The sequence below is a fragment of the Hyperolius riggenbachi genome, chromosome 5 (genome assembly GCF_040937935.1).
Source record: "Hyperolius riggenbachi isolate aHypRig1 chromosome 5, aHypRig1.pri, whole genome shotgun sequence".
Lineage (NCBI taxonomy): Eukaryota > Metazoa > Chordata > Amphibia > Anura > Hyperoliidae > Hyperolius > Hyperolius riggenbachi.
In genome coordinates, this window is record NC_090650.1 from 192,516,855 (window position 1) to 192,530,554 (window position 13,700).

Consider the following 13,700-nt stretch of genomic DNA (forward strand, 5'->3'; position numbering starts at 1 on the left):
AAACGTGGAGAACACAGAAACTCCATGCCGATAGTTTTCTGACTGGGATTCAAACCAGGGGCCCAGTGCTGCAAGACAAGAGTGTTGTTCACTACTCCACCGTGCTACATATTTTTACTTTATGAATTTGTATAGATCAGTGTCTAAACTGGTTTTCACTTACAAAAACACCAGGAAAATATTTAATGCTATGAATAAACATTGAATCTTATTAAATTGTGTTTATTTCATGACCTACCTACCTACTGTAACACAATTTTCCCTTAAAGGTTTGCAATAAAGGTAACAGACATCCACAGGGAACAATAGGGTTTAGGGTCAGTTAAAAAGTTAGGAGCCTTGCTTCTGTAAATTAAATTTTTTTTTTTTTTAACTATAGCATCATCAAAACATGTTTTGCCTTCCAACCGTCCCAGTCATTTTAACTAGTGGAGTCCAAATAAATAAAGCATTAATTTGTAATAATTTGTCACTTTCTAATTAAAAATGTATCTTAGTACTAAATATTTGTTTAAAAAATGAAATACACTTCCATAAACAATTGTGAGAATACTGCAATTTTTTTAAACCATTTACCAAGAAAGTTAAGTATATTCTTTATTTCTGTATAATGAGAAAAGAAAGAAAATAAATAACGTTTTATTCCTTTACGCATATAAAGCCAATTTGTGAACTGATAGTTATCAGGACGAATATAGCTTATAATATGGAGCCATAACTCAGCTTACATCTGTTTCTTGCGTGTTACCTTTGGACTTACTCCCTATATTTTGCTTGTTAGAACCATAAAGATGATGTTTCTGCTTAAGCAAAAATCCCCCACCTGAAATAGGATAGCAAGGTCACAATAAAGAGATGGTGGAGAACAGCCAAGTGCACCATTAAGAATTAACTGACATACCTAATACTCATTAGAGGTTTTTACTACCACTGCATTAAGGTGCATAATTTTCAAGACCTACTATAGCTACAAGTTTGACACTTATGTCAATATCCTTGCTGTAGTTTAAATTGAATTTTATTGGGGTTAAAGTGAAAAAAAAACTAACATGCTTATATAATTTTCAATACATAAATATTGGAATCCTGAAGTATTTAAACACACACACAAACACATTGGAGTGCCTTTAAAAAGTAATGGAAAATCAAGCTCTCTCATTTTTTTCTTTTCATACGATGGTATGTTTCAATATATATATATATATATATATATATATATATATATATATATATATATATATATATATATATATATATATATATATATATATATATATATATATATATATATATATATATATATATACACCGGTAAATACAGTATATTGTGTTGCCCTTATGTGCTGTTTACAGTGTGATTCTGGATAATGTTCAAAAATGCCATTTGACAGCAATTGACAAAGCTATGAAATAACCAACACATTGTTTTATAATATTCAGAATGTGCATTGCATTATATCCATGTTGTATAATGGCACAATGCAATGTCGATAGTGTGAACTTACCTGTAGTCCAACAAGACATTTGTTCAGTAAAACAATGCTGATGCCTTATTGCAACAGTTTAACATTTACAATGTCAGTAAATCTTTCTGCATTTTATTGAATCAGTATGCCATCATATTTTTAGACAATCCACCAGCGTCATATCTAGTAATTTGTTAAGTCTAGTTATTCTAGCCAATTAGAATTATCTCTTCAATAATCTGTCAACAGATGCTAATAGTATATGCTACTGGAAAATATGCATCATCTACAATTCTTCCTTTGATATGTGCTATTTTCTTTACTACATTGGATGTCAAAATTAAAAAGCTTTAGTTTACAAAATGTAAATAAATAATGAGGCTTTTGACTCTAATTTACAGAACATGTAAAAAAAAGTTGCAGACACTATAGATTGTGTTTCAAAAGACTGATCTTCATTCATGCATAAATTATTATTTTTTTCTTTTACAGAGTTTGACACAAATTCATAATATACTTAAATGGGCTTTCCTTGTTTTTCCTCAATATTGCCTTTCACATGGCCTCATGGAACTTGCATTTAGACAAGTGAAATTTGACCTCACCAATGGATTTGGAATTGATTCTTACATCAGTCCATTTCAGATGGATTATCTTGGATGGATATTTACTGCAATGGCAATACAAGGAAGCATCTCATTTTTACTGAGACTTGTACTCAATGAACAGTCATTTCAAAGGCTAAGGTAGGGTTGTAAAGTTCTGTACCAAGGTGCAGGGATCTTCAGAGAAATGCTAATGTAGTGATTCAAATGTAAATGGGAGGCAGTGAAAATGAACATGCCAGACATATATATGTTTCAAACATATATTTCACAGTTGCAAGGAATCAGAGACCTCGTGAACACAGTGTGTGGGCCCAAGAATTTCACTGTATTAAATTGTGCCTTTACCAGTTTCCAATAATAGAGACCCCCCCCCCCCCAAAAAAAAAAAAAATACAATACACTATATATAATAAAATACTTTTTTTTACAAAAAAATTTAAAGATACTGAGTAAAAATCTGGTAAAAGAAATAATAACGATAAAGCTCAATCAGTCTGAGTCGGTAACAGCATAGGGCGTATCACCCTGCATCAATGACATCTGGAATATAAGAAGACCCTTGACTATTCAGATGATTTTAAAGGGTTAAAAAGTAGTCTTATACCCCAGAATATACTGTAACTAAGCCAGTTGGGTAGATAAATGGGCAAGTCTGTGTAAAGCTGAAGATCCAGTGTATATTAAGTAAAAGTTTTCAGCAAGTCAGTGGAAAATGTTTGCAATCCTCATATACTTTAGGTTAAATCAAATAATAGTACTGTTTTCTAAAGGTGAGTTTAGTAGTTGTGCTATTACAATAACGTGCTATCAGCTGCAGTGAAAAAAATGTAATAAATGCAACACAATCTGGATATATTTGAAAAAAAATGCATCATAGTTGCTGCTTTTTAATACAGATGCACTGCAGCAATTTCTCTAACTTTTATTAAATCCTAACTATCTTATATGACACAGCTAAGGGTAGCGAATGTTTGCCACCAAATAGCAGACATTTGTAAGAGAATGCAATTCAAGCACACCAATTCTTCACAACTCTCCAATCTTCATACACATCACACATTGTAAACACATCTACTCGTCAGAGGAGCTCTACCACTTCACATGGTTCAGTACCACTATGCTTCTTTACTATGTCTGTGGTAAGCTGAGCTTACATAACCAATGACAATTATATATTTAAAGCACACCTGTATTGAGAGGATTATAGAGGCTGACATATTTATTTCCTTTTCCTGTCCTGCTGAGCCTGTGCCTCTAATACTTTTAGCTAGATACCCTGAACAAGTATGCAGATCAAGTGCTCTGACTGAAGTGTGACTGGATTAGCTGCATGCTTGTTTTTTATGTGTTATTCAGCCACTACTGATGCCAAAAAACTCAGCAGGACTACCAGGCAACTGCTATTGTTTAAAAAAAATGGCTGCCATTACATGCCTCTCACTTCAGGTTCCTAATAAGTATTAGCAGCATACTTTTAGGCTAAAAGTATTAGCGTCAGAGGATCAACAGGATTTCCAGAAGGAAATAAATATGGCAGCCTCCATATCTCTCTCACTTCAGGTATCCTTTAAGTTTGAGCTTCATTACAAAAGATTAGCATGTAAGACAGCATTGCTAGCTGTTGAAATGCTGCATATATAACTTAGGACAAGGGTCTCTTATTGTAGAAGAAATTAGATTAATCGCCATCTTGGTTAAATAAATTAATCACATTGCACATTTTGGAGGATTTTTTGTAAAAATATTTTTGTAGGAATCTCTCTGAAGACAAACACTGATACATGTAGAAAAAAACCATTAAAGCATTTCTAAGAATTTACTGTATAAAAACATACTGGGCTTTCTTTCAGAGATTATTCTCCACTACCATATGACAGCTTGGAGGACATGGATGTTGAGATGGAGCGCAGGAGAGTGGTTGGAGAAATGACTTCTAATGACATACTTTTACTGTACAATGTCTGGAAATGTTACGGGAACACCAAAAGCAAAAGTACAATTGCGGTAAAGGATATCTGCTTAGGAGTACAAGCAGGAGAGGTAAAATCATTATATCTGAGCTGCAGTCCTGCTCTCACAATGTCATAAAACACTCCAGTGTCAAAATTATCAGTGATTCTGAAGTAAATATATTAAATTAAAATTATGACACCAGTGTACAGTCGATCATTAACGTGAAAAAAAATATATACACACACACACACACATCTAGATTTTCTAATTTACTTTTTGATTATAGCTGTGTCATTTGCCTGTGTGGCTCAAATGACAAAATGTTAATGTTTAGAAACTGCTGGGTTTTTAAATATAAATGATTTAGCTTAAGTTTCCCCATTAATTTACATTCTTACATTTATCAGTGATGCCAGGATCTTTAGTGCTAGCAAGGAAAATAACTGTGGGGTGGCCCCCATCTGTGTTATGAGCGGTAATGTCTGGTCTCCCAAAATGCTCTGGAGCAGAAGGCCGGGAAACATCATAGCCTAGGCCAGGGGTCTCAAACTCAATTTACCTGGGGGCCGCAGGAAGCAAAGTCAGGATGAGGCTGGGCCGCATAAGGAATTTCACAATCCCGGCGCATCGCCGCCTCTGCCCGCCCCTCTCACTCTTCCTTCACAGAGAGGGGCGGAGAGAGGCGGCGATCCGTGCGGCGATTGACATCAGGAGGGGCAGAGCTGAAGCTCAAAGGTTTGCCCCTTCCAGGAAATGCCTGTGGATTGCCCCCCCCCCCCCCCCCCGGGCAATTTGGATCGTTTAACGGCGGGGATGCGGCGGATTACTTGGGAGCACTGAAGCGAACTATAAGGTAGCTTTTGCCGGCAAGGGCCACAAAATATTGTATCGAGGACCGCAAATGGCCCGCGGGCCGCGAGTTTGAGACCCCTGGCCTAGGCTAAACTTAACTAGTGGTAGTATTATATACAAATATACGGCAATATATAGGTATAAGAAGCATTTCTGATGCTGAAACCTCGATAATTAATGTAAAAATTAGCATCCTACTTTTTTATTTTTTTTAATGTTCTGCTATGGGTCATTACCAATCCCGTTTAAGTAAAATTGAGCCTGACTCTTCAGCTGGGTAACCTGTGTTGATACCAGCTAGAATGTTTCGACATCAATGTTGTGTAGCTGAATGCCTGATATTAGCTGTAGTGCATATTTGAGCTTCATGCAGTTTTGTTGTGTCGTTTATTTTTAAGTCGGCGGATTTTTACTGTAATGTAAAATGCAGAAAATCTGCTTCTGCCTATTTTCTGCAATTACATTACAGGAAAAATCCGCCGATTTTAACGGTTAATAGAAAAGCCCCTGTACGTCCTAGAAACACCAAATTTTCAGGGTTTATAGAATCCTCTGAACAAGATGCAAAAAAAAGTTTTCAAAAAGACCTTATAGTTTTTGAGAAAATCAATGTAAAAAACCGGGCGGAATTTCCGCGATTTCCGGCGGAAATTCCGCATTGGAATGCGGAAATTGGTAGCAGAATCGGTATTTGGCAGTGGCGGAATGCGGAATTACCGCGGAATCGGAAATTGGCATTTCCGACCATCCCTATATACTGTTGGATGGTTAAAAATTTATTGATTCGTGGGAGTGGTCCTTTAAGTACAAAGCAATAAGGCTCAGGCAATGCTCTCATATATGAAACAACAAGCACTCATAAACACAAATATAAATATAAAATTACTAATATAAATAATACATTAAAGACTTAATACTGCAATCTATCTGTGTTATAAAATCCACAAATTAGTCAGACATGATCAGTTTTATGAAAAAAGGGTAAAAAAAATACAGTCAATACTAATGACATTGGCAATAAGAAGATTGTTCTAGACTAGACCAACTAGTTTGAAATTCATAACATGTTCCAGATTGTATTATTCTGCAACAGAATATGTACAAGGTATTGAATTTAATGAATTAGACCCTTCAAAAGCTAATTATAAGACGCACAATTAAAAATAAGTATAATTAATAACATAATTAATAAAACATTAAAAGTATTACGTATGAACATGATTATCTTGCAAACATTATAAGAAGCATAATTAACTACTATATCCACCACTACATTATATCTACATCCTCTGTAACTTCATCTAAGCCATGAGGACCTATATATACGTCTTGTAGCTGAAGCAGTGCTATGTAGGATTGGGTTTGCTCCTGTACAAACCCAATATATGTTCCCTGAACCAATAAGATTGATTTTTACCATAAAAAATATGTTTATTTACTTTAGGTGTCATAAGTAGGGATAAAGTTATTGCTGATTTAATAGGGGCATAGCTAAAATGTAAAAACTGCTCTGGTCCATAAGGGGGAAACAAGGTCTGGATGCAAAATGGTTAAAGGGGCACTATGGGGAAAAAATGAAAAATTTAAAATATGTGCAAACGTATACAAGTAAGAAGTACATTTTTTTCCAGAGTAAAATGAGCCATAAATTACTTTTCTCCTATGTTGCTGTCACTTACAGTAGGTAGTAGAAATCTGACAGATGGGACGGGGTTTGGACTTTGAAGTGAACCATGGGTTACCGTGGCTACAAGTTGGATTGTGGTGGCCTACTAAACGGGCAAACAGAGGGTGGTGAGTCATTTATGGAGTATATATAGACTGTTTATCGGGGGAGTAAGGGGTATTGGGGGATATCAGAAAGTAATGAGGAGGGGGAGGTGCTCAGACTGTGGAAAATGTATAAGGATAGCACCCTGTGCTTGGGATAATGGGATGTGTAATGTCTTTATTTAGCTTAAAGACGGGTTTGATACCCAAAACAGCTCTAGGCCGGTGTCTGTGCTCCTTATGTTGGGACTTTTGCTACTTTGACCCTGTGTCAACCTGACTGCTATTTATACATTGCCTGGTGAAATACATGGAACTTGGCTTTTTGATGGACATTGATCATCTTTGGTGATTATCTGCTTGCTGAGCAGTTTCTAGGATTTATCACATATTTTTTAAATGTGTGTTTATTTCTGAAGAAATGTTATAAGAAGGGTTTTTTTGTAAGTTTAGAAGATTTTTAGAATGTGCTCGTCCTTGTGGAAGTTTAAAGTGTGTCTGGCCTGGTGTTCTGGTGAACTGAACATGCGCCTCATTCAAGCTGTTGGGGAGGGTGGACTGGAAACCACTTCCCAGTAATAATGGCAATTTTTTTGGGAGAAAAATATTGATATTCCAATGATCTGTAGAGAAATGGGTAATAAAGTTAATGTTTGTATTGGATGGAGTTGGCTTTCTTAATCAGATTGTGTGATAACCCTAGCTCTCTATCTTGCCTCTCAAACACGTTTTACAGGAATGTGGTTTTTTTTTAAATTCTTGGTTAGAATCTGAGCTTGACTGTCTGCTTCTGAGTAATTGTGCCTGATCCTTTGAAACTGACTAAAAGGAATATTAGTTTTCCAAGGATGATGATTAGCCCTATTAAAATGAACATAGGTGTTTGCATCTACTGTCTTGAAATAGTTTTATTGTATGATTTTTTTTTTGCAGGTAAAGAATAGATTAGGAACTCTATTTGCTTGTTACTGGTGTTAAGGGTAAAGAAGAGGCCCATACCATTATTGTTTATGTATACTGTATAATCCGTGACTGTGTTTTTACCTCCATCCCATATCAACAGTAGATCATCAATGTACCTATTGTAAACAATTATAAGATGTTGGAAGGGGTTGGAGAGCGTATTTAGCAGATAGCCCCATTGTGAGATTTGCATACAGTGGCACAAAGTTGGAGCCCATTGCTGTTCCTTTAATCTTTTAATATATTTTACTATGAAAATAAAGAAATTGTGGTTTAGTATGAATTTTGCTGCTTCCAATAGTAAGTTCTTCTGATTTATGTACATATGGCTGTTGCTGGTGAGAAATGGCCCTTAAGCATATTGGGTAGGGATGCTCATTCGGATTTTGCGGAATTGAAATTTCGGAATTTCCGACCGGAAATCCAAATTTCCGATCAGAACTCGGATATCGGATTTCTGCAGAAATACTGCATTACTGCAATTTGGTAATTTTTAATAGCAAATATATCGGCGCCAAGGAACAATGGAACCGCCGCTGAGAAGAACAGTGTCTAAAAGTTCAAAAGTCAGACATACATCAAAAGTCAGCACAGGTTTAAAAAGTAATTGTATGTAGGGAATGATAAATTCTTCACCACAATACACCAAATGCTCAGAGGTAGGTATCCGCCAAACATCAAAACAAGAAAAGGCTTACTAGCTCCCAAAAACCCACATTATAAGGTTGTAAAATGGCTCAGGTCACAGATAACGTCCAAGGAACATCAGACGTCGTGAATATCCAGTGGACATCCGTATGGAGGTAGAGTTTCAGGAATTTGCATAGGAAAACAAAAGCAGCAATATCTAAGCGTAAAAAGCTTCAAACAACAATAACCGCGCTCCAACTGAGTGTAAGATCCTGGAGAATTTACTCCTGCAGATGCCACCAATTACCAAGCTCCAATACTCATAGGGAAGATGAAAACTGGAAAACAAGATAAAACAGGAGCGCTCTATGGTGCATTAACGTTTTATTGCTGTTAAAAAAGGAATAAAATTGCACTTACAAGATGTAAATGCTTTAAAAGCATATCGCCCAACATCCGGGCTGGGAGGTATCCCTTTCTCCCTCTCCTTCCTCCAATTCCCAATCGCTGTGGCCAGTAGCAGGGATGTTGAGCTGGATATCAGACCTGGGGATGGGGTGGGATCGTCAGGACCTCTGGTTCAGTGCCTGTAGCATCATTACGCGTTTCGGCGTACCTACACCTTCATCAGATGATGCTACAAGCTAGGGCACTACTTAAATAGACCTGATTTTTTGGGGGTCCTTTGCTAATAAGGGGCGGGGTTTCCGCTGATAAGGGGCGGGGTTTCCTAATGGGCAGGACTATTGTGCTTGAATTGTATCTTGCATATACCAGGCTCTTCTACCTCAACTAGATATGTATCTGCTCACATCCTCTGTCTAAATCATATACGCATGGTGTCAGAACTTACTATTTTTAAAGAGTTGTTTTCCTCCAGTGGCAGCCTGTGATTTAGCGCTGTCAGAAGACGTGGGGACACTGGCTCTATGTGCTCTAATGAGCCGACTGCGGGGATTGTATTTCCTGAATGGACATCATTCAGGTTACTAAGGGCGGAAGTGACGTTTCCGCAATGCCCAAAGGATGGGCGGAAGTGCTTCGTTCACTGCCATTTTCTCAATGGCTGGGGGCGGTGACTACTTCCCTGTGCTGCCCGAATTGTGGGCGGGTATACTGCGATCGTATGTTAGCATCTTCCGCATTCAGTTGCGTAGCAACTAATGCCTACCCTTTCTATTTGTTACGGGGACGAATAGGAATGGAGGGAAGATGCGGAGTGGCTGCCACAATCCGTAGCACCTCATCGCTGTTCCAAAAATGATAGTTTGATTACAGCATATACATTCCTGATACTGGCCTTCTTAATCTAAACATTACATAATGGATTATCATCTCTCCCTGAATGGCAGCAATACAAAAGAAAGCAAGATGTCATGGAAAGTGACTCTCCCTGTGTATACAACATACGTAACAGAAAACATACAAACATATATGCTGTATACCAAAGTTGATACAATACTTAAAGAACTCGGTAAAGATAAAACAACATTAAAATTGGTTTTAAATGGACTGTTTTTTCATAAAAAAGTGGCAGATTCCAGGCTTTCATTCAGACCATTGGGAGTGAGTGCATTAAACCTAAAAATCCAATAGGATTCTCTTTCACAGAGCTTCTTAAATCTTATTCCTTTGTGGAGACTCTTAGGGATCACTTCAAGTCCCATTATACTGAGGGTTTCTGTACTCCCCCCATGGTACTTTTTAAAATGTCTTGGGACACTGTGACAATCAGTTTGGTCGATAATATTTCTCTTATGCTCGCCTAGTCTCTGTCTCAGAGGTCTGGTCGTCCTGCCAACATACACCCTGGGACAGCCACAGGCGAGCAAATATACAACAAAGTTGCTGGCACAATTAATGAAATCCTTCAATTTGACAACCTTGTTATTCCCATCTTTGACCTCATGCGTCCTGTGCCTCATAAACCTGCAGCATCCACACCTCTTTACATTGCACTTATAGTTTCCTTTCAGTGTTGGAAAAAATTGGGGCTGAGCTTTTTTCTCAGACCTGATATTACTTGGTGCGATTTTATTCTTCAGGGACATCGCTTTCCTAAACACCACTCCTGGTTCACCCGGTATTACTTCCCTTAAGAGCGGATCCTGCATAACTATCGGCCAGTTCTTCTTAATTATATTTTTTATGCTTTTTGCTCCTTCATTATAAGTAGTAATTAATGTCGAGGTGTTCTCACTGGTGGTAGTTTTTTTATTATTAGGGGAACCTTTGCGTTCCTGATTATGATGTTTGAATTCTTCCATGGCCTTTGTCACCTGTCTTTCATCATAGCCTTTTTCTAGAAATTTAGCAGCTAGGATATCCCCTTGTGTCTTAAAATCTGTATCTCTTGTACAATTCCGTCGAAGTTGACTTCTTGGGATGTTCCTGATCCAGCCCGGATGGTGACAGCTGGATGCATGTAAGTAAGAATTCCCAGCGGTGGGCTTAAAATGAGTCTTTGAGCAGATTTTACCCTCTCTATCTGCAAATAACTCTAGATCTAAAAATACAATGCTTTCACTGTTCACAGTATGAGTGAACTCTAACCCGAATTGGTTGTTGTTGCAAAATTCAAGAAATTGGGTGAATCTATCAATACCCCCCTCCCATATGATCAAGATGTTGTCAATATACCGTGTGTACATGACGAGATGTTCCTTAAACGGGTTTGATGTCCAGATACAATTATTCTCCCATTGTGCCATATACAGGTTTGCGAAGCTGGGGGCAAATCCCGCCCCCATGCTCGTCCCGCACACCTATAGATAAAATTGGTCCATAAAAGTGAAATAATTGGGGTTCAAAGCAAACCTCAACAATTCCAAAACAAAATTTGCCTGTTCGGGAGAGAACATTCGATTCTCAGCTAGAAAATAGTTAGTGGCCTCAATCCCTTTGGGCATTGCGGAAACGTCACTTCCGCCCTTAGTAACCTGAATGATGTCCATTCAGGAAATACAATCCCCGCAGTCGGCTCATTAGAGCACATAATGTGGGTTGTTAGGAGCTGGTAAGCCTTTTCTTGTTTTGATGTTTGGTGGATACCTACCTCTGAGCATTTGATGTATTGTGGTGAAGAATTTATCATTCCCTACATACAATGACTTTTTAAACCTGCGCTGACTTTTGATGTAATTTGGTAATTTTAACCCAATTACAGAACTCAAAATCAATGGACCAATTAGAAAATGCAGAAACAACTCGGAAGTATTTGGCCAATCAGAGAATGCAAAAAATGACAAAAAAAAATACTCGAAAATTCGAACTCGGAAATTCGATTTCTGTAGAAATATTGCATTACCACAACTCAGTAATTTTAGCCCAGAAGCATTGGACTAATTAGAGAATGCAGAGTCAACTCATAAGTATTTGGCCAATTATAGAATGCAAAAAATGGCCACAAAAAACACTACTCGGAAATCCGAACTCGGAAATCCGAAACCGATCAGAAATTCGGGAAATCAGTAATCAGCATTGGTGAAAATTGTTATTTCTGCGGAATCAAAATTGGAATTCTGCGGACATTTCCAACCATCCCTAATATTGGCTGTGCTATATTAGTGTACATTGAGGTCACATCCACTGTTACCCATCTGTGGGCAGCCATATGGGATCCCTTTAAAGGAGTTGTAAAGTGACAAATCTCTGTTCAGATTTACTTACTTGGGCCTTCTTTCAGCCCCTAGAAGTGTGTGTGTCTTTCGCCATGGGTCCGCACTGCTCCACATTCCCATTCTTAGCCCGTCAGGTCGGCTGTGCAAGCACGGATGCACATGCCTCACATAATCTTACTCCTGCCACCAGGAGTGTAGCACTCAGTAGCACTGTGCCTGAGCAGAACACTCGCAGCATTGGCAGCACAACAATCAACTATGGGGCCAGGAGCATGAAGCAGAGCAGACCTGGGTTGAGGGACCACACACATTTCTAGGGGCCAAAAGACTCCCCATGTAAGTAAATCTAAATAGAGGTTTGTCACCTTACAACTCCTTTAGGGTATTATAGGAGGTACCAATCAACTTTTTGCAATGTTTCACTTTTACACCCTTTCAAAGGAGGAGGAGTCTTGGGGTGGAATTGTGTACAAGAAACTGCTATAGGAGATATGTTGCCTAATTGTTATGCAGGGATAATCTGCCTATGTTATGTCAGGGATACAGTGGGTTGCAAAAGTATTCAGCCCCCATGAAGTTTTCCAGATTTTGTCACATTACTGCCACAAACATGCATCAATTTTATTGGAATTCCACGTGAAAGACCAATACAAAGTGGTGTACATGTGAGAAGTGGATTGAAAATCATACATCATTCCAAACATTTTTTACAAATAAATAACTGCAAAGTGGGGTGTGCAGAATTATTCGGGGCCAGAGTCAATACTTTGTAGAACCACCTTTTGCTGCAATTACAGCTGCCAGTCTTTTAGGGTATGTCTCTACCAACTTTGCACATCTAGAGACTGAAATCCTTGCCCATTCTCTTTGCAAAAGAGCTCCAGCTCAGTCAGATTAGATGGACAGCGTTTGTGAACAGCAGTTTTCAGATCTTGCCACAGATTCTCGATTGGATTTAGATCTGGACTTTGACTGGGCCATTCTAACACATAGATATGTTTTGTTTTAAACCATGCCATTGTTGCCCTGGCTTTATGTTTAGGGTCATTGTCCTTCTGGAAGGTAAACCTTCGCCCCAGTCTCAAGTCTTTTGCAGTCTCCAAGAGGTTTTCTTCCAAGTTTGCCCTGTATTTGACTCCATCCATCTTCCCAAACACACAAAGGGAAATAATCACTCCCAAACAGTTCTCTGCTGCTTATATAAAGCCTGCAGGCTGCTTATAAGCCAATAAGAAGTGCACACACACGTTACACCTAGTCTGCAGTAATCAATTAAGCAGAGGCTGAGCAATTCAGCCAGTCGTTGGAGAGGGCTTCAGTTGCATATAGACAATGGCTATATGGCCAGCAGGGGGGCACCAGCGTGCAGGATATTCCCTCTCATCTGCCCCCCTCCTAACTAAACTGCATGGGAATCTACAATAAAATTAAAAACAATAGTGCACAAGCCAGCCTGGGGCCTTCCATCCATCTTCCCATCAACTCTGACCAGCTTCCCTGTCCATGCTGAAGAAATGCACCCCCCGAGCAAGATGATGCCACCACCATATTTGACAGTGGGGATGGTGTGTTCAGAGTGATGTGCAATGTTAGTTTTCTGCCACACATAGCGTTTTGCATTTTGGCCAAAAAGTTCCATTTTGGTCTCATCTGACCAGAGCACCTTCTTCCACATGGTTGCTTTGTCCCCCACATGGCTTGTGGCAAACTGCAAACCGGACTTCTTATGCTTTCTGTTAACAATGCCTTTTTTCTTGCCACTCTTCCATAAAGGCCAGCTTTGTACAGTGCATGACTAATAGTTGTCCTATGGACAGAGTCTCCCACTTGAGCTGTAG

General features: G+C 38.5%; 1 protein-coding gene across 3 annotated transcripts in view; it reads left to right on the forward strand.

The window, feature by feature from the left end:
- ABCA13 (ATP binding cassette subfamily A member 13) overlaps window positions 1–13,700 on the forward strand; it is a 770,386-nt gene that overhangs the window by 634,025 nt on the left and 122,661 nt on the right. For all 3 annotated transcript variants that reach the window (XM_068236514.1, XM_068236515.1, XM_068236516.1), the window contains exons 52-53: window positions 1,959–2,212; window positions 3,925–4,114. In XM_068236514.1, coding sequence (XP_068092615.1) covers window positions 1,959–2,212; window positions 3,925–4,114 — 444 coding nt within the window. The remainder of the gene's footprint in view (window positions 1–1,958; window positions 2,213–3,924; window positions 4,115–13,700) is intronic.